The 24,794-nt window shown below is 32.9% G+C and overlaps 3 protein-coding genes across 3 annotated transcripts; 1 reads left to right on the forward strand and 2 right to left on the reverse strand.

Annotated features, from left to right (window-relative positions):
* Positions 1–4,217: 4,217 nt before the first annotated feature.
* HELRODRAFT_106488 (hypothetical protein) lies at positions 4,218–11,199 on the reverse strand (the record flags this gene model as incomplete). Its single annotated transcript, XM_009021301.1, has 13 exons — positions 10,870–11,199; positions 10,038–10,110; positions 9,463–9,566; positions 8,593–8,767; positions 8,156–8,226; positions 7,130–7,242; positions 6,780–6,871; positions 6,476–6,558; positions 5,951–6,071; positions 5,395–5,639; positions 5,136–5,232; positions 4,665–4,859; positions 4,218–4,313 (listed from the first exon to the last, which is right to left on the reverse strand). Exons 1-13 carry the CDS (start codon positions 11,130–11,132, stop codon positions 4,218–4,220), a joined length of 1,728 nt encoding a protein of 575 aa, XP_009019549.1. The 5' UTR covers positions 11,133–11,199.
* A 4,456-nt stretch (positions 11,200–15,655) lies between these two features.
* HELRODRAFT_94416 (hypothetical protein) lies at positions 15,656–17,119 on the forward strand. The gene is made up of 2 exons (XM_009021302.1): positions 15,656–15,768; positions 15,805–17,119. Exons 1-2 carry the CDS (start codon positions 15,737–15,739, stop codon positions 16,406–16,408), a joined length of 636 nt encoding a protein of 211 aa, XP_009019550.1. The 5' UTR covers positions 15,656–15,736; the 3' UTR covers positions 16,409–17,119.
* Positions 17,120–22,984: 5,865 nt separating this feature from the next.
* Positions 22,985–24,591, reverse strand: HELRODRAFT_161380 (hypothetical protein; the record flags this gene model as incomplete). The annotated part of the gene is made up of 3 exons (XM_009021303.1): positions 22,985–23,059; positions 23,390–23,665; positions 24,448–24,591. The coding sequence occupies 3 exons, from the start codon at positions 24,589–24,591 to the stop codon at positions 22,985–22,987; spliced, it is 495 nt and encodes a 164-aa protein (XP_009019551.1).
* Between the last annotated feature and the right edge of the window lie 203 nt (positions 24,592–24,794).

A 24,794-nucleotide genomic window follows, 5' to 3' on the forward strand; every position in this document is an offset into this window, starting at 1 on the left:
ATATTTACGCGAATGAATCACATACCATTAAATCTCTCATTTCCTGTGAAACTCAATATTAAGTAATCAATAAATCTTGAATGAATGGATGAAAGTGAGGGGAATGAATGAATGAGATGAATGAATAGCTGTGTGATTGATTCGATTGGTAGATCAATTAATTTAATTTAATCGTAACATCGAGCAAACTTTACTTAAGCAAACATAATCGCATTTTGCCCAAACAATTTTACTACTTTATTATGCTTATATATATATATATATATATATATATATATATATATATATATATATATATATTTGGTTTAGACTATCATAAATACAATTATTTATAAAGATCACTGCGTCTTCGGTCTGCGTTTGAGAAACTCAGCTTGTAGTTGAGTTTCTCAATTTTTCTAACGAGGCTTTTTTTTGACGTCAAAAATGTCAAATGTTAAAAGTTTTTTATTTAACCTTAATAAACTTCATTAAGATGACAAAAGTCTCGTTAGAAAAATCTACAAGTTGAATAATGCCGAAAACGCAGTGATCTTTATAAATAATTCTATATTATATATATATATATATATAGAGAGAGAGAAATAGAGAGAGAGAAAAAAAGAGAGAGAAATAAAGAAAGGACGATATAATAAAGAGAAAACAGCCCTTGAAAATGTAGAGTATAAAGGAGATAGGTCCTGGAAATATGGAGCATTAAAGAGATGTGGTAGAAATGAGCGCGAGAACGAAAATTCGGATTTCCATGGTTTCCTCGGGATTTCCGTTGAAAAGCAAATTTTCGGGAATGAAAATAAAAAACGATAATAAAGGAAAGGAATGGGACAAGTGATTAGAATTATTTACAACTTAAAACCTCATTGGTGTATGCAAGAATAGCGGCAATACATTGCAGGTATGATTGTAATATCATGATAATCGTGCAATTACTGCTATCACATTTATCCAGCCTTGTATGATCAAGAAAATTATCCGCAAATGCTTCATCATCAGAAACAGATACTGCAAACATCAACTTAAGACAACTCAAAACTGGTAAAAAATATTTGACAAGACTGATCAAACTTAAAGTTATAATAGTCCAAAAAAAGGCTTATATTAGTAAAATTTGGAAGTTTTATTTTTGTAAAAAACTGAAAGATTAATTTTATAATTTATTTTTAATTAAAATTTTTTATTGATTTAAAAAAATTATTTATGCCGATGTATTGAAAATACTTAAGAACAATTCATCGTACACATTTTCTTTAACAATTTTGGAGAATGAAAAACACGGCTATTGGAAAAACAGGGAAAAAAACTTTGGGATTGTGTTTAAAAATGTGAATTTTGTGGAACAATGTTACAAATGATAATTTTGAAAGGAAATGTTAAAAAAAAACTATCAAGCTCCGCTCACCCCTAATAAGAAATATAAAGGTAAAGATCAAAACTAAAGAGTGAGAAAGAGTAGTCTTGTCTATTTACCATCTTGCTTAGTAACGTTAAAAATGTTGGAGACGACAAAAGCACGAGGTCGAAACGGATTCTATCAAAAGAAAATTTTAAATAAATTAAATCAACTGCGAACAAATGTGAACAGGCAAATCTAAATCCCCCGCTTTTGAAATTTTGCCATAAGAAACTTTCAAACTAGTTATCTAGCCCGAAATGAGTGTACCAAATCGATGATTGTGCTTTGATGTATAACGTGACAATAATCAGTAATTAACCTGATTCCAATGTATTTGAAGATATTGGATTAGTGACACTAAATGTGTTAATTTTTGATCATCAAAAACATTTGAAAAAATCAAGTTTGCAAAATAATTGATGCGATCTCAATGAATCAAACTTTCTGGTTTGAACCACAAAGACGAAGTGGACAATTTTTAAATGAAATTTTGCACTAAGCATAATGTTTTAAAATTAAAAGACAAGAATCCTAATCTAAGATTAATGAAACGCCTGACAATAATTACATTATGGCAAATAAATTCTGAAAAACGCCTTTAAATTAAAATGAGGTGAAGGGTAATTGTTAAAATGAAATAAGAGGCACAACCGTGTTGCATTATTTTCCAAACTATGTGGTCATAATAAGGCACCAATCACATGAGGCTCTCTTCATACAATGTCTAAAAAAAACTATAATTAATCAACAATATATATTTTTATATCGATATATATATACAAATTTATTAGAAAAAAAACTAATATATAAAATCAATGTGATTGTAACATGTCAAAATATTTAGAAAGTTAAAAAAATTGACGCACACAATTTTAAAAAATTAAATAAAATTATTGTAGAGCCCTGACAAAATGTTTTAAAAGATTACATAGGCAAGTTTCCTTTGAACATCATGTTTGCAACCTCTTACTTTAATTAAGACTTCAATTGTTACATTTTATGGTAAGAAATAAATAAATAAAAAAATAAACATTTTATGACGACAGCAATAACAACAGCAACAACAATATACAAGGAAAATAGCAGAAATTGGAATCACATAGCGAGTATTAATTACATTTAACTTATCTATATCTACAATGCCATAAAGCATTCAGATGATACAGCGAATTGATGAATAATTGAGCAATGTCTGGATGCAGAGGACTCGCTTCTTCGTTTATGCCTTTCTTTAAATTTGTTAACTTTCAATAATTGCAAAGTAATAATAATAACAAGAAGGATAAAACTGTAATTGACAAGGAAACACAACAAACTTGCTGGCATGCATTAAATGCAGCACAATATAAAGGGATTCGGGTCGGTAGTTTAATTTAAGCGAAATTAAGACACGATTAGGTGCAAAGAAAAGTTAACATTCATAGGCTCAATGGCCACCTGCTAGACACACGCACAATGGAAAGACGCCAGAACTTGTAAGAATAGGAACAAAACTCGCCAAATTCAAATTTTGTAAAGGATAAACTTTAAACATAAATTATTTTAACCTAAATTTCAAATCTGAAAAAAATGAACAAACTAAAAAACCAAAAAAACTGTTATGTGTATAATATAGATAAATAATAAAACATATATATATATCAATATGTGTGTGTGTTTGTTTGTGTGTTACTATTCTCACATATTAACCAAATAATTAACCTCTAATTAATGAAAAAGTACCGACAAGCGATGACAAGACCAGGATGACAGACAATCGTCCCAACTACAGACGGAGATATGTAGTACAGTAAGTGCTGTGCGTGTTTCATAATTATTTTACTTAGGGTTTTTCATAGCACTAATGTCATCTTTTGCGTTACAAAAACTATGCAGCACGAAGAGATTAGTACTAATTCTTAATTGTGTAGAATCAATTCAATCTCTACAACAAGGTTAATACAACTTTATTTATATACTTATCATCCATGTATAATGTGCACTTGATATACGTGTGAGGTGTGTGTGTGTGTGTGTGTGTGTGTGTGTGTGTGTGTGTGTGTGTGTGTGTGTGTGTGTGTGTGTGTGTGTGTGTGTGTGTGTTGTATATGATATGATGTAGTAAGGTCCAATCGCTGACGCAAGCATTGATTCTGCTAAGCGTATGACGTCGATATCTTCGCGCCGAAAATGAAATGAATGAATGAATGAATGAATGAACGAACGAATAAAATAAAGTGAATGCACTGAGCAAACACACCACAAAATCAACCGCCACCTTAATTTTATTGCACCGGCTGTGCTACAGTTTCGCTGCGTTGTGGAAGGAAATATGTACGGATTACAATAATTACAATTACGATAATACATGCAGTTTATTCTTCGTTAATTATACACATAATGCAATATATCTATTCTATACAGTAGTTAATCTCTGTGTGTGTGTGTGTGTGTGTGTGTTATGTGTTTGAGTGTGTGTGTGGTGTGTGTGTGTGTGTGTGTGTGTGTAGGGGTTAAATTTTTACAAATCTTTGAGCGTATGCGGATGTCTGTCATGTTTTTTTTTTGTGTCGGTCGATTTGACGATCAACTCTGAATGAATCTGGCGAGACGATTAACAAATGAATGTAAGGATGAACAAGCCAATACTGCGATGCAATGATAAGACACAATAGACGGACGTAAAACTGGAAATTGAAAGCAAAACAGAAAAAAATCAAACTAAATAAAATAAATAATCAAACGAAAAAAATAACAGTGAAATAATAATTAAATGAATAAAACAATAATAATAATAATAATAAAATAATAATAATTTAAGACCGAAATTTCAAAGACCGAATTTTCAAAGACCAGTGGAAGCAGCACCAATCATCTGTTGGACTTGCTGGAGGTAGTGCGGCTGGATGGGCATCATGTAGCGCCTCTCTTCCGACTGCCTCTCACACTGTTCCACGTGCGTGTGTGGTGTAGTGTGGTGAATGAATGAATGAATGAATGAATGAATGAGTGGATGAGTGGATGAATGAGTAAATGAGTGGATGAATGAATGAGTGGATGAATGAGTGGATGAATGAATGAATGAATGAATGAATGAATGAATGAATGAATGAATGAATGAATGAATGAATGAATGAATGAATGTGTGTGTATTTTGAATGAAGAATCGATTGTGTAACAAAAAAACGTTAACAGGTATGTAAGGAAAAGAAATTCAAAACAATGCGCTGAAACAAGCGGATGAATGTGCGTCTAAAAATGAATGCGTAGTAATGCAAGGGCATCCACTAACGTTGTCCTTCCTAGTGATGTTCAGTTGTCTCTTCACTTTAATGGTCGACAGATTCAGCGGGAAGTTGGTGTAAGATTGGAAATCTGTTTCGAAAGTTTTTTTCCTGAACTCTGGCAAGAGCGGCAGGATGTGTCCCTCAGTGGAGAAGAGGTACTCGTCTGATTTCACGTTCACTGGGTTCCTCTCGTCGAACAACTGATGGCAGGTGTGCATGGTCAATATTTGTGAATATTTATACAAAAATATTAGTCATTCGTGGCTATAATAATAAATACTATTATTATTATTATTATCATTATTATTATAAATATTATTCATTAATATTATCGTAACTATCATTATCAGCATGAACAAAGATGAGCGAAGAAACAGCTGTTTTCCTTTCGTCCAGAGCAGTAAAAATTGTCGCGTAGAAGTAAGCATCACAAAATGATAAGCAGCAGTAGCAGCAGCAGCGGCACACTATCTAACCAAATAAAGATATTTACAGGTTTCACTGAGGAAGAAGCTCTCCATGCGGTCCTCCATCTCACTGCTCGTGACGTCATGTCTCGTGGCGTACCCGCATCTGCCAGGATGGCAAATAAAAAATAAATTGCAAATAAAAAATGAAACTTCATACATTACAACATACAAACATAAAAAAAATAATTTCTTCAACATAAATTTCAAAATCAATTTTACAAAATGACCCTTAGGGATGCATGAAAAATGAGAACATGGTACAAACTTGACTTTGCAATGCTGCTCGATACTCTGCAGTATCTCGTAGCCGACGTGCAGATAGAAGGGGTTCATGGTGGCCCTGTAGAGGTGGTACGTCGATTCAACGAACTCGGGCCGCAGCGGGTAGAAGAGAACTTCGGCGACGTGCAGCAACCAGTTGTACCTCTCGGGCAGTGCGTTGTACCTCTTCCAGATGGCATAGAAGAAGGCGTGCGAGCAAATGGCTTCCTCTATATCTCCGGCGAGAACCTGGAAGGTGATCGTCGTCGTCAGAGTTGGTCAGCATGATGAGGTGCAGATTACAGAGAGATGATTAACTTTCAACAACCAAATAGAAAGTGGGGACAACGAGCACTGAAACACCTCAACAACACGGCGACTAAACAGAAATATCAAAACAGCCAATCAGTAAACGATTAATTCATCGTTTACTGATTGCCATCATCAATGAGTGAACCACGAAAAAAGAACGATTGATGACTAATGGAGGAATGAATGAATGGTGGATGAATGATAGACGAAGAAGAGATGGATGAATAACAGACACGCAGCAGACCGACCTGCACGCCACTCCATGCGGCCTGCAGGGAGTCCACCCAATTGTTGACCAGTTCGCCGTTGTTCATGTTGACGTTCACATAAATTGGTGGAAAGCCAGAACCATAGTTGCAATCCTTGCGACTGTTTGTGTTTTTTGCTTGCTTGCTTGCTTGTTTGTTTGTTTATTTGTTTGTTTGTTTGTTTGTTTATTTAATTGTTTGCTTGCTTGTTTGTTTGTTTAATTGTTTGTTTGTTTGTTTATTTGCTTGTTTGTTTGTTTAATTGTTTGCTTGTTTGTTTGCTTGCTTGCTTGTTTGTTTAATTGTTTGTTTGTTTGTTACATTTGTTTTTTTTCACAAACTTACAAACAAATGATGACAATTAAATTATTGATATAATTTCATGATAACAGATATCTAATTGAGACTGTTACAATTATTCTTCAAATTTTGATCGAATTCATAGAAATTGTTAGCTGAATGCAGTCATCACAACTGCCATCATCGTAACCACCACCACCACCATCACCAACATCATCACCTCACCCTTTCCTCATGTAGATGCGGATGGCCTCATATATCTCGTTAAACTTCTGCAGGTCTTGCTCGTCACCAAACATTATGAAAGACTGAAAACATTATTGTGGACAGATGAAAAGATGGTTTTATGAATGGCTGAGAATTGAAACATTGAAACAAAACTAATGAAACATTGGGAGAGATTTTATTAAACCAATGATTCAAAACGAAAATGTCAAAAATGTTACAAACTACTTATAAAAACAACCAAGAGGCATTGGTAAACCAACAGTAGACACGTCTAACAGAAAAGGAACGCAGAGTAGACCACCTTAAATAAATATTCGTAGTAGGAGTCAAGACCTGCCCCTAGACCACTCATCGTTCCAACCCATCGACCCGTCTGTATGTTCACCACGTTCCCTGTTCGTTTTGTTAAACGTTTTATTTGTCTAAATTTGTTTACAACGTGACTTTTAATCATAATACAAATATCAATAACTATTTTTCTGAACGCCAGCCAATCAGCTGGCCAGCAAATCAACTAACTAATCTACCAACCAATCAACCAACCATCCAGCCAATCAACTAACTAATTTACCAACCAACCAGCCAGCCAATCAACTAACTAATCTACCAACCAATCAACCAACCAACCAATCAATCAACCAACCAACCGACCAAAGAGACCAGTAACATTACTCCTGAGACTCCAGAGTGTCTCGACAGCCAGCTTAGCAGCTCGATCATAGATTGGATCATCCAACAGGTGACTCAAAATTCCAAACTCCAACCTGATCACGAAATATATAAATTTATTCTTCAATAATTTTATAATTAAAATTTATTCCGTTAAAAAAATTTACTAAAGGTAAATTAAAATAATCTGATAAAATTCTGGTTAAACATGTGGCGGCATCAAACACGTGCATACGAAACTTGAAACTAAATGAACGACTTGATTTCACACAAACCAGACACACAAATTTCAAAGCCAACACCATTCATTTATTTTGAAATCGTGATGACCACATTAAAACGAAATCAGTAATGAGTTAGCAAGAATTGAAAGAACATATCATCATTATCAGCACAACGGTGATGAAAATTCTTAGTCAGATAAGAGCAATTATAAAAGAGGATAATTATGGTGATGAATTCACATGAATCATTAAAACCTGCTTTAATGAAAGTTTGATGAAAGTTTTGTATAAAAAACTAAGCCTAATTAATTATAATAGAAGTTCCATATTAACTGGCATGTAAACAACAAAAAAATAAATTGAGAAAATAATGGCCAAGTAACTGTAAATTCCATTAATTTATTAAAAGATTAAAAATATAATTTGCTAATCATTAAATTTATTTAATAACACAAATTAATCGACACAATCTAATGGCAAAAGGAACGAATCAATTGCTAACTACTGATATAATTAATAATAATTGGATGCAAATGAGAATTGGAAGATATCAGTCACTAATTGGCGTAGAAAATTATGACACACAATACCGGTACATTATAAAATGTACTTCTCATTTCTACAAGAACAAACTACAGCGATGAACATTGAGGAAACATAAACAACAAAAACTTATAAACTCAAACATGACAAGTATAGGCAAAAATAGACAGTCAAACAAACAGACAACCAGACAAAGAGCCAGACAAAATAAGAAATAAACGGAGAGAGTTTAAAGAGGCACCTGAGTGTTCCAGCCCCTGCAGTACATGTTTCATTGAGAGAGTTGCAAGGCACACCTGTTCTTAAGTTCACCTGTAGTGGTTGGTTTGATGGTTGGTTGGCTGGTTGGTTGGCTGGTTGGATGGTTGGTTGATTGGGTGGTTGGTTGGTTGGATAGTTGATTGGGTGGTTAGTTGGTTGGTTGACTGAACAGTTAGTTGATTAGTTACAAGATTACAAAAATAACAAATAGCATTATTTAAATATTTTCAGATAAAGATTAAAAGGTTAACGACTTCTCTGAGATAAATATTTTAAAGATTTGATGAAAAAGTGATGAAAAGTACCAACTAGTCAATCAAACAAAAATAGAATCAAATGTTTGCAAAAAAAAGTAACTAAATGTATTATATTTGGAATAATAATTCGCTTTTTAAAATAGAAATCCACTGAACAAACTCTAGGATGTGGCAGACCAGTGGCGCTGTGATCGAAGGCAGAAAGTAATCTGACTCCAAGGTCATGGGCCAAGTTCAAAAGTTCATTGTTGTAGAGATGCAGTGGGTAGAGTTCACCAAAGGGTTGATCAGGGTCTATTATTAACAAGTGAGCCGACAGCAAGGCTCCCAGTACCCTGAATGTCAAGGACATGTCATGCTTTGAATTCTAGAGAACAACAAAACTGGCGTATTCATTGCTATAAAACTGAACAGATATCTCAGTTTAAAAAACAGAAATAAAATCTTGTTTTAACTATCGTTGCTTCATCTTCTACGCTCTCATCATCATCATCAACATCATCATCATCATCAACATCATCATCATCATCATCATCATCATCATCAACATCATTGTAATAATGTTAAGGCACACTTGAATAACATAAAAAACAGATGAAATTTGTTAAGCATGTTCAAGAGAAACCAAGATCATCTGCTGGTGCATCCTGTGTGGACAAGCATCAACAACTACCAGCCAGTTTAACATCCAGTAAGAAGTACTAAAGAGCAAGGAAGTAGTAAACACAAATAGACACCATCACTAATAACTAAATCGTTGACATATTGTTTTATTTGTTCCAACTCAACAAATTGTTCACTCATATTGATAACTTATTTAAAAATTTGAAACATTCAGAAAGTATACAAATCAAGGTAAATATAATATATCTTCAAAACTTTAGCGATCTGACAACCTAGCCAAAACAGATGTATATGCCTGAGAACTTATACAAGTCCGCACCCTGATTTTCATTATTTAAATATTTAATAAGCACATTGTAAGAAATATTTAATGGAAACTTGATGAGAAACAAACTAAAGGAAAAACCTGATGTTGGCTTCAAATATCTGTACAGTGTTTGACTTATCAAATGAGACATGGGTTATTATGAGGTTCACAGCCTTCAGAAATTCTGTCTTATTACCTAATATCTTTGCATAAAATAAAATGTAACAAAATGTGAATAAACCATGTATAAGCAACAGACTTTCATATTGTAATTGTTATAAAAATATCTTGAAAGAGAAGTTAAACACAAACACAGGCAGCAGACAAAAAATTATATTACAAATGGTTATTCTTTATTAAATTTATATTATGAATGTAATATTCACCAAACACACTACAATACTAGTGTAATGTCAATGTATATGCTAACTTACTTAGTGTAAACTAATAGTATATATGAAAGGACTTGAATTAAAGTTTCTGAGGTCTAAACAATGTTATGGAATACAATTTTTCAAAAGAGCAAATAAAAAAGTAAAAAAAAAGAAAAATTGTAAAACTTTATATGAGTTGATGAAAATTTGACAAGTAAAAATTGGAATGACGTACATGATGATGTAAAATTCCAAATTTAAAAATTTAAGATAAGATTTGAAGTGGACATGTCAACTAACAGCCAGTGTGTCCAGAGAATCAACGAGAGTCAGAGCATAATCACCAAGGACATCATTTATGTTTATGTTGGATCTAGTCATTTAAAATTAATTAATCTTTAAATTAATTAACCAATCAAAGAAAAAATTAAAAATCTGTTATTTATGGGGTACTTAATACCTCATCATTTGATGGAATTAATTAAAAAAATGATTTTGGATATTTTTCAATCAATTAATTAATATTAATTCATATCTAGTTCAAGAAATCATAAGTCAGAAGGCAGAACAGAATCACTCTCTGTGCTGATACGCCGAAAATTAGCAATAACAATAACAATAACAGAATCACTCTAGCAACACATTCCTAACTGAATATTATATTCTATTTATACTCTAATTATCCTCCATTATCATTCATCACTCATCATCATTCATTGATCAGGGCTGATAACACTTTGAGTGAATCTTTCATTTAATTTAATTTTATCTTTTCATTTCTTATTGGAAAAATATTTTATTTAAAGCTTTTAAAAGTCAACTAACAAACACTTGAATCAAATTAAGCTCCAAAGCTAAACTCTAAAATGGTGAAATTTAATTGCTTGATGATTGATAAACTTTTGTATTTTTATAGATAGTTGAATTTTGAATAGTGAATGAATGGATACTAAACTTGTAAGTAAAGTAAACTAACTATACCCCGTGTATAGGATGTGGACATGTCATTAATTTTTTTTCATTTAATTATTTATACTTTTTATACTTTTTAACTGTCATGATTAAAATTAAAAATCATCATTTAAAAAATTAGGAATTAAAAATAAATTAATTTGAAAATTAATAAACAAACGGGTTATCATAATCCGGGCCTCGCCCAGTGCAGTGAATGGGGTCCAACTCATCTTTGGGGAAGGCATGCCTCATGTAGTTGTCGTAACCAAAGTAAAACATCCTCCGACTTTCCTCCAGGGCCTGTTGACGTTTCGTTTCAGGGAAGGAACCATACTTTTTTGTAAACTCGTCAGTGAACGGAAATTTTAAAAAAGATGACTCTAAAACGTAAGATATTAATAATACTGATATTAAATTAAAAAATAAAAAATTATTTATCATCTCATTTGGCTGGTTTTTACGAAATCTTGTGTCAGGGTGAAAGTTCCAACAGTCGATAATAAAAATTGTAAACAAGCATAGATATGACAACCACAAACTCATAATAATTAAGCAATTGTCAACGTTTAGAAATCCTATTGGCCAACTCCCAACACTATAGATGATTCACATAGCTGTACTGTATATGTGACGTGATTCACATATTATTTCTTCAAACTTTCTTACTTATAATGGCTATCGCTACGAATCAAATACTGTCAATTAACCGATTTTCCTAATATTAAATTCATAATCATATATTTATTTATTTATTTATATCTGGTTTTCAGTGGGCCTTAAACAATCCTTATGAAAACTGAACGGGATGAAGCAAAACGATCCTTAGTTTTTTTAACCAATTTGGAAAACTTGAAAACCTAATGGGCTAACCAACTGTAAAAAAATATTTAAAAAAATTGTTTTCAAAATATTTTAGAGTTGCTTCAGACTTCATCAATCAAGCATCTGTCATCTGTGTTTCATTGGCCGCTGAATGTAACGCCTTGCACATCGGGAGGTGGAGCCACGTTTGATTGACGTGATAAAATACGTCAACGCCATTCCTTCAGAGGTTTTTATCAGCATCGCCGTTTTTGCCGTTGCAAATTTTATATAACACTTGATAACATTTGGGTGCATGGTAACTGAAATGGTGGGCGGGCGATGTCTGCTGAGGACCAGCGCAGTTCACGTTAGCGTTCTTTTAAGACAATATGTTGAGTAAATATGAGCAAACAAACACAACCAAACTTTATTAATTCAAATAATACGCTTTCATTTTTCAGAAGAAAAATTTTCAACGATCAAAAGTAATTTTTACTTTATTTTCAGAAAATTTCACTTTGCATTGATGATTTTATCTTTTCAATGCTTTCCAGTTAGAAATATTCATCCCTAGAGATGATGCACGCAGATGCTACAACAGTTTGCTGCGTTTATTTCAACCTGTGTGTCTGTATGTGTATTCGTGTGTATGTATATATATGCATGTGCCTATATAAATATGTGTATCTGTATTTTGTGTATTTTATGTGTGTATGTTTGATGTTGAATGCGACGTTTGTATATGTACGTCCGTTGTTGTTTTTTGTGTCTGTTCACATTTATGCTTGCCTCTGTGTGAGTAACAGCATGCAATACAATACCTAAATTTGTCCGTCCACGTATTTATATTTTCGTTTATTTATGGGTACGTGCGATTGCATGTGTACACAGACAGAGTCTTGTGTATGTTCTCAGCTAATAAATTATTTGTGGAAGAACTCAGCCTGGATGAAATGGAGATATGGAAATGCATTATGTTATCTATAAAAAGTTTTGACTCTAAAACTTTAAAATTTTGAAGCTTCGTCATCTGGACTCGGATGCAAGCACGATAAATACTTTTCAAAAAAGAGGGATATTTTCTCTTGTTGACTTTCATTTTCACTTTCTTTTTTAATAATATAATTATTTTCATTGTCAGACATCGCCCAACTTTCCTGGAGAAGAAGCACGCGTTGTTGTTGTTTCCAGGTGCCGCTGAGTTTGTCGGATGCCGTGTAAAGTTAAAAAGTTTTGCTAAATGCTAAATGCATACTTTACAATATTTTGTATTTCGGTTGCATCTATTCAAATTGAATGCTTGAAAACAAACTTATAGATCATCAAATGTTTAAATTTTTGGAAAATGGTTATTTATCCAATTACATTTTTTCATTTGCCCACAATTATATTATAACTTGGACTCTTGAACAGTTATACTTATCACTCTGTACTTCTCTTTGCAATAAATTTCAACGAATTTTTCATTGTCTTCAAAAATATTGGTTTTCCATCGAAAATTTATTTTTAAAATGTTGAGTATATGATAGAAAATAACGGCTATGGCACTTAATAAAAGTAGTTTAATTATGCTGTCTTTGACAAACAAGTTTATAAACAAGCAATTGACATATAAACTGAAACAAGCAAATTGTTCAAGACAGACATGCATGCAGCGATTTTAAGAAATACATCGTCGTCGTCGTCGTTGTTGTTGTTGTTGTTGTTGTTGTTGTTGTTGTAGTAGTTGTTGTAGTAGTAGTAGTAGTAGTTGTTGTTGTTGTTGTTATTGATTGTTAACAAATGTATTTGATCTAATTATGTTCGGTTGATGTAATGTTAATGTTCTTTAGAAGGTGTCACAACACGGACGGATGGATAAGTGGATGGATAGATGGAAAGTTAATGGTTGATAAACATTAAGATAGGTCACCACGCATACACACACACACACACGCGCGCGCACACACACACACACACACACTCTTTCTCTCTCTCTCTCTCTCTCTTTCTTTCTTACACAGACACACACACACACAAACACACACAAACACACAGACACAAGACCTGACAACATCAGTGACGTCATCTTACTTGCCATCTTCACTACTTTATTGCTAACTACGTTCCAATCTTCATCGTCTTCCTCCTCATACTCCTCTCTATAGCTCAAACATCTCTTCATTGCAATGTATCACTGCTCCAATTTTGTATTCACCATCATAATCACATCACTAACACTTGTTGGCATAACTAACTATCATCGTTAAGTTAGTATACTAGGTTAGTGTGGTTATAACTCTTTTACGACATTAATTTTTACTATTTTACTGTCATGTTTAATATTTCCAGCTCCATCTTTTGTCCGAAAGCCAAAAACGGACAGTTGACACACGGCAAGTAGGCTGCAATGCAAGTACCTCAAATGTAGAATGTCAAGTTTATTGTAAGTTCACGTGAAAAAATTAACGAGAAAATAGCAGACTAAATTGAGACGTATAAACTCTACTAGACCGATATACATACATACATAGATACATAGATACATACATACATACATAGATACATAGATACATACATACATACATACATACATACATACATACATACATACATACATACATACATACATACATACATACATACATACATACATACATACATACATACATACATACATACATACATACATACATACATACATACATACATACATACATACATACATACATACATACATACATACATACATACATACATACATACATACATACATACATACATACATACATACATACATACATACAAAAGTACGTACGATTGACTTTGCTGTTAGAATTAGAAGCTAAAGGAACATTTGTTAAACCAACCAATGACAGATAGGCCTGGTGATTGATGGATATTTAACAGTCATTCAGTCATTTCTTTTTTTCTTGTTTATTTTTCATTCAATCATTCCCTTCCTTCTTTCGTTTATTTATTTATTCATTCATTTTTTTCATATTAATTCATCTACTCCTCCAATAATTTGTTAATTTTTAAATAAATAGTTTGGATCAATCGATTCTTTTAATTTCTTATAAAACGTTTCTTAAAAAATTTTCCAATTTTCAACTTTTCCTATACTTTAGAAAAAACACTACTACACACACTCACACACACACACACACACACACACATACATACGTGCGCACACATACATACACTCACGCATACACACGTACATGCCCATACAAATATATATATTGTACATGAGGATTTATATCTGTATATACGTCCAGACACACACACACATTTGCACATGCTTGCCATCTTCCTACGGTATAAAGTCGCCGGCGATAAATGACGCAGTAAACAAAGTGGCGTTCAAATTTATTTTTTTTATATATAAATTTTAATGTCGTATTTAAAAAATTATTCTGGAATCAAAATATTGAATTATTTTTTCTCTTTACGCATTTTGTTGAAAATTTGGATTTGAAGACATCGTCAAACAATGAAAGTATATGATGATTACAACAACAACAACTGCAACTTAACGCCGCTCTTCTTCAACAAAAACATTCTAACTTATTCAAAAAAATTTTTTCAGGTACAACAAATACGATTTCATCAACAGCTACCAGCAATTACACCAACACCATACCAACGACAACAACTTTAACAGCAACATCAGCAACATCGGCAACAACAACAACATCATTAGCAACAACAACTACTACAACAATAATATCGGCTTCGACAGTTGCAACAGTAGTTTCGGCAACAATCCTGCTAACAACTTCAATTACAGAATAAATAAATTCAACGAAAACAATCTTAAAATCTCAGACACTAAAAACAACAGCAACAACAACATTTCGACAACATCGCAACGACATCAAAGCATGGACACCACCCCAGATTACTCGCCATCATCGTATTTCCACAATCAGAATGCAGATTTTAAAAATTCCATAAAAAGTGAACAATACGATTCCTTCTTTCAATACCAAAATCAACACACCCAGTATCTCCAACATCAACATCAACAACAACAAAATCATCATCAGCAACAACAACAACATCATCAAAATAACCAGCAACAGTACTTTGACGACATCAACAAAAATCAATTTTACTACAAAAATTTATCAATGAAAAACGTCAGATGCATTTTCCAGTTTCCAAATTCACCGGAACATCATCATCATGATCATCCTCATCATCATCATCTTGACCATCATCATTATTCCGACAGTAGTTGCGATGAGTCTAATAACATGGTGATTGACTCGGACAACAACAACACCAACAACAGCAACAACAATAATGATGTCATGCAAGACAACAACAACAACAACAATAATGATGTCATGCAAGACAACAACAACAACAACAACATCGATGACAATAACAACCACATCTTAGTCGACAAGAACAACAATTCAAAAAGAAATATTGAAAATAAGTTAGATATATTTAACCAATTCATGGCAGAATCATCCCCAACGAAACTACAACAACAACAACAAAGTCACAACAAACGATCAAACACACCAACAACATCATCTGTATCCTCTTCCTCCTCCTCCTCCTCCTCCCTAACAACACCTTCACAACAACAACAACAACCACAACACAAACATTTAACAACAACAACCACAACCGCTGCGTCGACAGCATCAGTAATAACGAGAAACGAATTTGGAGACGAAGACTTATCGACACTTTCGCGCGAAGAACGCAGACGCCGACGACGGGCCACACTGAAGTATCGCATCGCCCATGCCTCGAGGGAGAGAGTCAGAGTGGAAGCTTTCAACGTGGCGTTTGCTGAACTTCGGAAGCTACTTCCCACCCTACCTCCTGATAAAAAACTCTCCAAGATCGAGATTCTTAGACTGGCTATTTGTTACATCTCGTACTTGCACCACGTCCTCGAGTTGTCGTAAGGTGGTGTCGTTGTTGTGATTTGTGATGGTGTTGTTTTGAGTGTCGTTGTTTGCATGTTGTTGTTTTGGATGTTATTACTTGGATGCTATTGTTTGGATGTTGCTGTTTTTGTTTATATTGTTAATGTCGTCATCTTCATTGTTACTGTTTGTTAATTATTGGTTGTTCCGATAGGCGTTAGTGTATAAAATTATGTTTAGCTGTGGCATTTTTGATGAGCATGAAAGCGCTTTCGTAATTGTACTTGTTGTTGTTCCTCCTTTTACATCACATTACTACCTGCTACTGGTTCATCAGCTGCGTCAACACGTTCTAGTTACTTCAAGTAAAGAATGCTTCTTGATGAAGTCATGCTATTAGAGTGCCACCCCTTCTTTCTTCAAGACAGCAGCGTTTGTAGCAAATTTGTAACAAAAACATTCCTATTAACGTTGTTACCTGCACATCCACATTACTTAGTATCATTTTTCAATTCAAAATTCGCACAATTTCAAAGTCGCATTTCAATTCTAGACATTCCAATCTATTTCGATTTTTATATAAAAAAAAGTCGGAATATTTTGTTGGCATCTAGATCTAGTCGCCAAACTAACGCTACAATCAATTTTGTGCCAGTGGTAACGATATTCGGATATAATAGAAGACGATGTATATGAATTTGTTGCTTTAATAACTTTAATTTACCATCCTCAATTCTTTAATAAAATAATTTATTTTCAAAATTTTTTTATTTGTTGAATAATTAAAATAAAATTGATTAACAATTTTTTATGTTTAGTCAAATGAAAAATAAAGAAACGCTATCTCATCAGTGAATAATATTTTCAGGCAGCAATTTATTCAGTAAAACATTTTATAATTTGTGTGTCCATATGTACAAGTTGCAGCATCTCGAAGTTTACAAACCAACATGGTTGGATGGTGGTAACGTTATAAAGGGTCTATCATCTTTAAGTAAGTAACAATAACAATAAAAGTGTTGAATAAATAATGAAGACCAACGACCAATCAATCAATAATAATAATCCACATCACGTATGACACATATTTCATTTGAAGAATCAGTTTAGACATTTCAACATGAACGAAGCGGAAGATCCGAAAAAGATGAGAATTAATTTCAAAATAATGTCATGCCAAAACATCACAAAATTCATGATAATTTCAAATATAAAAGTTTAGGTTCAGCATGAAGCCTAAAATTATTTTCATTGTTAACTGTGCAGACGGTACATGAAAATTAAAAGTAACAAATGTTTTATTGACTCAATTAGTTCAATTAATTTTATGACTTCTTTCACACACACATACACACAAACACACAAAAAAACACACATACACACACATACAAACAAACACACACCCATACATACATACACACACAAACAAACACAAACACACAATGAAGCAACTGAAGAATGGATGTTCCAACGAGGGGAGATGTTAAATAGAATTTAATCAACTGCACTAAATAAGAAGTCTTCTGAGGATTTAGGTCTTATATATATATATATATATATATATATATATATATATATATATGTACATATTTATGTATATATGTGTTTGTATTATATATATATATGTGTGTGTGTGTATATATATACAATTTTGACTTGTTATACAAAATATAAATGTGTGCAAATGAATATGTGTGTTCGTAGAAGAGTTGAGTTCATTATACAACTAATAAAAGATGGTTGTTTCTGTATTGGAGTGGAAGACTTAGGAGAGCAGGAATGCACCAGGCTGGTGCGGTCACAACGTTGCAACATTAAAATGCATTGACAGCTCATTATTATATTATAATATATTATAATGTTATAATGGGTTTGGTTATTTTTTTGCTCACTTATTTTTTGTCCAATCATATAAGTTTGAGTATTTTTATTTAAAAAATAATAAGAAATAGAAACCGTAAAAAAGATTTGTCGAGATTGTTTTAAACAGAAAAGGTAGTACTCTGGCTTTCTGAGAAAGGCATTGTTATTGTAATATATTTAACGACAGCGTCACGAACGTTTCAAACACGTCAAATCAAAAACATGACAAGTGGAATAACAACAACGTCACGGTAATCACACGGCGTAGCGGTTAAGGTGAATGGCAGCGAAGATGATAATGATGACACCCACGTGGGCAAATTGATGCCAATCAGTAGGCAGGGAATGAACAATGTGAATCTCATCTGCATCCCCAATCCCCCCCTCGATGAGAAAAGGCCCTTCAACACTTTTGATGACGACGACGATGATGATGACGACGATGATGATGATGACGACGATGATAGTGGAATGATGATGACGATGACAGAAGTGATGATGATGGTGTTGATGATAATTTTAATTATGAAGAACTCTCTTTGATGTTGAATGATCATTTCGTGAGAAAAGAAGTCTCCTTCACAGGTTGAAATTATGAATTGGCTAATTATCGATCGCCCCTTATAAGCTGCCATTTTAATTATACTTTTTTTTATTTTATCTTAATTTAATTTCAATTTATTTAAGTTTAGTAAAATTTTGTTTATGTATTTTCATAATTTGTTATCTTAATTCAATTTATTACATTGTAACAAAAATCCACTCGCTTGCAAGTCTTACATTTTTATAAAATGAGATTCTTGTTTGTATATAAAATCAATAAAATTAATCACAAACCACAAATATTAAATGATTTAAAAAGACATCTTTTAAAAATTGTTCCATTTAGAATAGATTTTATAACTTGCGGATAAAACATAAAGTACAATCATGTTTTTGTGCTTGAAGTCTTAAAATTTACAAACTAATCGTCACATTCATGCTTGCTAGGACCGGTTTTGTAATCTAAAAAAATTTAACACCATAAAATGAATGAGGTATTGGGAGACGTGTTTATAAGATCAATCATCATTCTTTAATTTTTAACGAAACTTTTGAAAATCATTTTATTAAATTTTAAATAAGTTCAGAAAAATTGGTCGATTGGATTCGAATGTTATTTAGTAGGCTGTAGTGGTACTTGCCTCGCTGCAGGTTGACATATTCTGTTGACCCTGTTTTTAATCATAAAAGTCGCAATAATACAAAAAATTTACAATAATCACACACACACACACACACAAATATTCACACACATACACACCCACAAGTGTGTGCGTGTGTGTGTGTGTGTGTTAGAAACGTGTGATAAATTAATGCTTTCGAATTATATCTACCTCTTTTATTCAATTCTCATCACCACCATCATCATCATCATTATCATCATCTTCTTTATCATCATCATTATCATCTTCTTCTTCATCATTATCATCATCATCGTTACCCTCCTTATATTCTTTCGTTAAAAGTAACGTTCGTTTCGTAATGCCAAATCGATACCGAAACCAACTTCATTTTAATTAAATCCCACACCATCATCATTATGCATGTTTATGCATGTTTATGTATGTGTGTATATATATAAAATGTGTTTGTTTGTTTGTTTGTTTGTTTGTGTGTGTGTGTGTGTGTGTGTGTGCAACAATACAGCAACAAAAACAACAACAGAACAACAGTTCATTAACAACCACAATACAACAACAACGACAACAACAGCAACAACAGGCAGCACAAAAAACATCAAAACTACGTCGGCCATTACAACAACTACCAACCAATCAATTGCGTGCTTACGTCGCCACGTTAAAAATTTAATCTGAAGCAAAAGAAACACCTGAACAGTAAAAGAAAATGATGAAGATGAAGAAGATGATGATGAAATGGTGAAGATGATGAAAAAGAAGATGATGATGGAACGGTGAAGATGAAGAAGAATGAGGATGATGAAATGGTGAAGATGGAGATTAAGATGAAGAGAATGAAGAAATGACGAGAAGGAAATGATGAAGATGATGAAATGATGACGATGTTGATAATGATACTGTCGTAAAGCTAATAACATTGTTGTTATTCTCCATATGGTTTTGTTTCCAATCCACCCAAAATGTGTCAAACTGGAGATTACATGTTTGTCAGTTTGTGGAAAGATGCAGCAGTAGCAGAAAACATTTCATGTACGCATACCCACACATAGACTCGTACATTTCGAACGATTGAATTTGCGCCATTAAATATGCGTGTTACACATTAAATGTACGAAAATAGGTACATAATTCGAAGAAGAAGAGGAGTGTATACATTAATATTATTTATAACATGGGTGTGCGCGTATATGTGTTCCTGTGCATGTGTGCACGGAGGATTAATGTTAGCAGATGATTACATAGGTGAGTATTGCCAATTGCACACATGCATGCGTCTGTTTGTTTGCCTTAGCGGTTTCCTACACCTATACACGCACATATTTTGTTGGCTTTGGCAGAGTTTATTTATTTATAAAAACAAAAGTGTTGATGGAGCATTAAATACTTTAAAAGCATTGAGAGTGTTGCGTGATATGCCAAGTCTATCTACCTACCTACCTACCTACCTACCTTCCTACCTACCAGCCTACCTGCTAAATGACTTGTACGTGTGTGTGTGTGTGTTTGTGTGTGTATGCGTGCGTGCGTGTGTGCGTGTGTGTGTGTGTGTGTGCGTGTGTGTGTGTCATAAGAATCGTAGAATCGTAAAACATTTTAACGTCTGTTTAAGATACATCAGCCCACATCAAGGCACACACATAAGCATAGTTATAATAGTTCTATACACGGAGACAATACACACGCACACGCACACACACGCATAGATATATAAACAAAATAACAGTAAACGCCCAAACAACACTTACACTAACGACAACAACAACCAACAAGGACAAATATATATTTGCGACACTGACAAAATGGAGTTATACTAACAGAAAGTATAATGTGTATAACATAAAATATAAGAAACACACACCACACACGCATACACACACGCACGCACACAAATACACACACACATACGCACACACGCACATAATCTAATATCAAAACAACTGCAAGTTGAACAAGCATGCAACAAGATGGAAGGTCATGAACTTTTGATTAAAAGATGATCTCTTATTAATTAGAGGGCACCACGATAAACTTCATCCTCTATTTCTTTCTTTCTTTTTTATTTTTTCACTCATTCATTTTTTTTATTCTTTCAGTCACTCATTCATTCATTTTTTCGTTCGTTTGTTCATTAAATAATTTACTATTTTATTTAAACTGATGATGATCATTATAGCTGACGATGCGATAATGATGATGTTGATGATCAAAGAATGGTGATAACATTAACGTGATGATGATTAAAAATGGTAATGCGATGATTGTCAAAAATGATTATGACGATGAAGAAGAAGAAGAAGATGATGATGATCTAAACGGTGGTGACGCTGATGGTCGAAAGTGATAATGATCATCAAAACGATGATAATGATGATGACGATGATGACGATGATGACTACGATGATGATGATAAGGGTGACGATGATGACATTAAGAAGAAGATGAGGAAGAAAAATGAAAGTGACGTTGACTTGATTGGCAGGCCAGCCACACAAACAGATCAGACATCATTAAATGAAGAAGATCTTCGTGAAGTAGTTGTAGCAGACTCTACTACTTCTCATTACTTGTCCACACATATGTAGGTATGTTTCTCGCGCATGAGTTATTCTGATCAGTCTAGCCCATATAATAATAACAAGCATTGTATTATTTGTTCTCTACTCTTTCTCTCTCCCTCTCTCTCTTTCTCTCTCTTTCTATATATATATATAATATATATATATATATATATATATATATATATATTGTACCATATATTTACAATTATTTATATATATATATATATATACATATATATATATACATATATGTTGGTAATAGACCATAATTTTTACAATATTCTATAAATTCTACCGAATATATATATATATATATATATATATATATATATATACAAATATTTATATATATATACAAATATTTATATATACACATTTCCAAAACTTTTAAAAAGAAAACAAATCATATGTAACAACTAGGTTATGTATGTTATGTTATGTTGTAAATGATGAAGATGATGATCGTTATCATGATGATGATGATCATCATCATGATTATGATTAAAAAGAAATATAAAGAAAATGATGATGATGATGATGATGATGATGATGATGATGATGATGATGATGATGATGATGATGATGATGATAAGAATCAATAAGTGAAGCCAGACGTCATTTCATTATTTTGTCTCGACCTTCGTTGTCATCAACTCACCGGCTGTCATCATCGCTGCTATCATTATCATCATCTGTATCAGAATTATCGTCATCATCCATATCATCATCGGTATCATCATTGTCATCATCATTGCTATCATTATCAGTATCATCATTATCATCATCTCTGTCATCATTATCATTATCAGTATCATCATTTTCATCATCAGTATCATCATCATCATTCTCATCATAACTGTCATTGTTATCGAGCAAAACCGAAGATAAAATACAAAAAAAGTAAAATTTTGAAAAAATAATTTATTTTGCTGAACGACAAACAAGGTGTCGATATTAAAAAACTGCAGGCGATCCCTGCATACCCATGCAAATCTCTATTAAGAGATACCTTAAACATTCAAACTTTGGTTCAAATCCAGATGGTTTATGTTATATGTTATAGCTATGATTGTCAAAGTTAGTTTCTTTATAATAATAATAATAATAATCAAATAATAATTTGGTGGAATCTAAAAAAATAACCACATTCGGCTAAGTCAAACACTCGGTGAGTCACCATATGCTTCTTGTATCATCATCCCCCTCATCGTCGTCACCATCTTTATCGTCACCACCATCTTCATCATCATTATCATCACCATCATCATCATTTTCATCCCCATCTTTATCATCATCACCATCTTCATCATCATCACCATCATCGTCATCATTATTTTCATTAATGTTATTATCAATATTATTAACGTTTCATTGAATGCTTAATGTTGGGAACGCTTGTTATTTTGGACGCTAACATTAAGAGTGTCTCTACATTCTTTGTTAATTCTGTTGATGTTGTTGCTGTTGTTGTTGTTGTTGTTGTTGTTGTTGTTGATGATGATGGTGGGGTAGTTGATGTTGTTGATGATGATGTGGTTTTTGATGTTGTTGTTGATAATTATGGTGGGGTTGTTGATGTGGTTGTTGATGTTGTTGTTGATAATTATGGTGGGGTTGTTGATGTTGTTGTTGATGTTGTTGGTGTAGTTGTTGATGTTGATGATGATGGTATGGTGGTTGACTTTGTTTTTCTGATGTTATTTTTGGGTTATGGTTTTTTCTGTAAATCGTTTATTGAATTATTTAGCCTTTAAATCTGTTCTTGTTTTTTTTTAACAAAATTGACCTGTAATAATATTTGAATGTTATTTTCATGTTTTTTGGCATGTTAGTTAGTGGTCGCTGCTGCAGTGACGTTGTAGTAGTTGAAGTAGCTTTTGTAGCTTCCGAGGTTAGCACTTTTTTCTGATAGCTTGATGTTTTAATCTTTCATCATCGTTTTAATCTCACGTCATCTTCCCCATCTTTGTTTTGTTCACGTTAATTATTCATCGAATCGTTTTTCATGTTCCGGCGTTTAAAAAATTAAACGAACGACGGTAGACGAAGGAGTCCTCCGTTGATGTTGTTGTTGTTGTCGCTGGATGATTTTCACTTCCACGTCACGCGAATGTTTCGCTGGCGTCAGTTTTTAGTTTAGAAATTATTTTTTTTTTATTATATTTTACTTTTATTTCACGAAATTAAGAAAAAATGCGTTTATTGTAACAAAATTAATCACCAGCAACATCTTTTGTGTCTATGAAGCGTTACTGGTGTTGTTCATGACATCATTGTTGTCATCATTTATATTGTTAATGTTATCAACTTCGTCATCATTGAAGTCAGATTTTTTTACATCAACGTCATAATTAGCGTTCCATCATTAATATCACTATTTTTGTCAGCAGAATCATTTATTGAAGTTATTAATAATTTCCTAATCAACATCTCCTTCAAGTCGAGAGCAACTCCTCTTCATGTTCATCCTCACCATGTTCTTCCTCTCCATGTTTGTCTTCTCTATGTTCATCCTCTCCATGTTCATCCTCTCAATGTTCATCATTTCCGTGTTCATCCTTTCCATGTTCATCATCTCTATGTTCATCCTCACGTTATCAGCTCCTTGCAAACACATAGCAGGTGAAACATTGAGAGACGAATAATTATTTTAATGACCATCCACTTGTCCGCATGGCATCCTAACTAACTAACTACCTACCTAATTGTGCATACATTCATCCACGTATCATTTTTTTATATTATTTATTTTACATTTCACGAGAAACTCAACAAAACAATTTTATTTCATTTTAAAGCGATCAAGAACAGGGCTGTTGG

This window comes from Helobdella robusta (assembly GCF_000326865.2).
Source record: "Helobdella robusta unplaced genomic scaffold HELROscaffold_3, whole genome shotgun sequence".
In the NCBI taxonomy this organism is placed as follows: Eukaryota; Metazoa; Annelida; class Clitellata; order Rhynchobdellida; family Glossiphoniidae; genus Helobdella; species Helobdella robusta.

Excerpts from the sequence above, each read along its gene's own strand:
- HELRODRAFT_94416 (XM_009021302.1), top strand. The coding sequence starts at position 15,737 with ATGGTGATTGACTCGGACAACAACAACACCAA. Across the intron at positions 15,769-15,804 it reads TCGGACAACAACAACACCAA|CAACAACAACAACAATAATG; the intron begins CAACAGCAACAA and ends CATGCAAGACAA.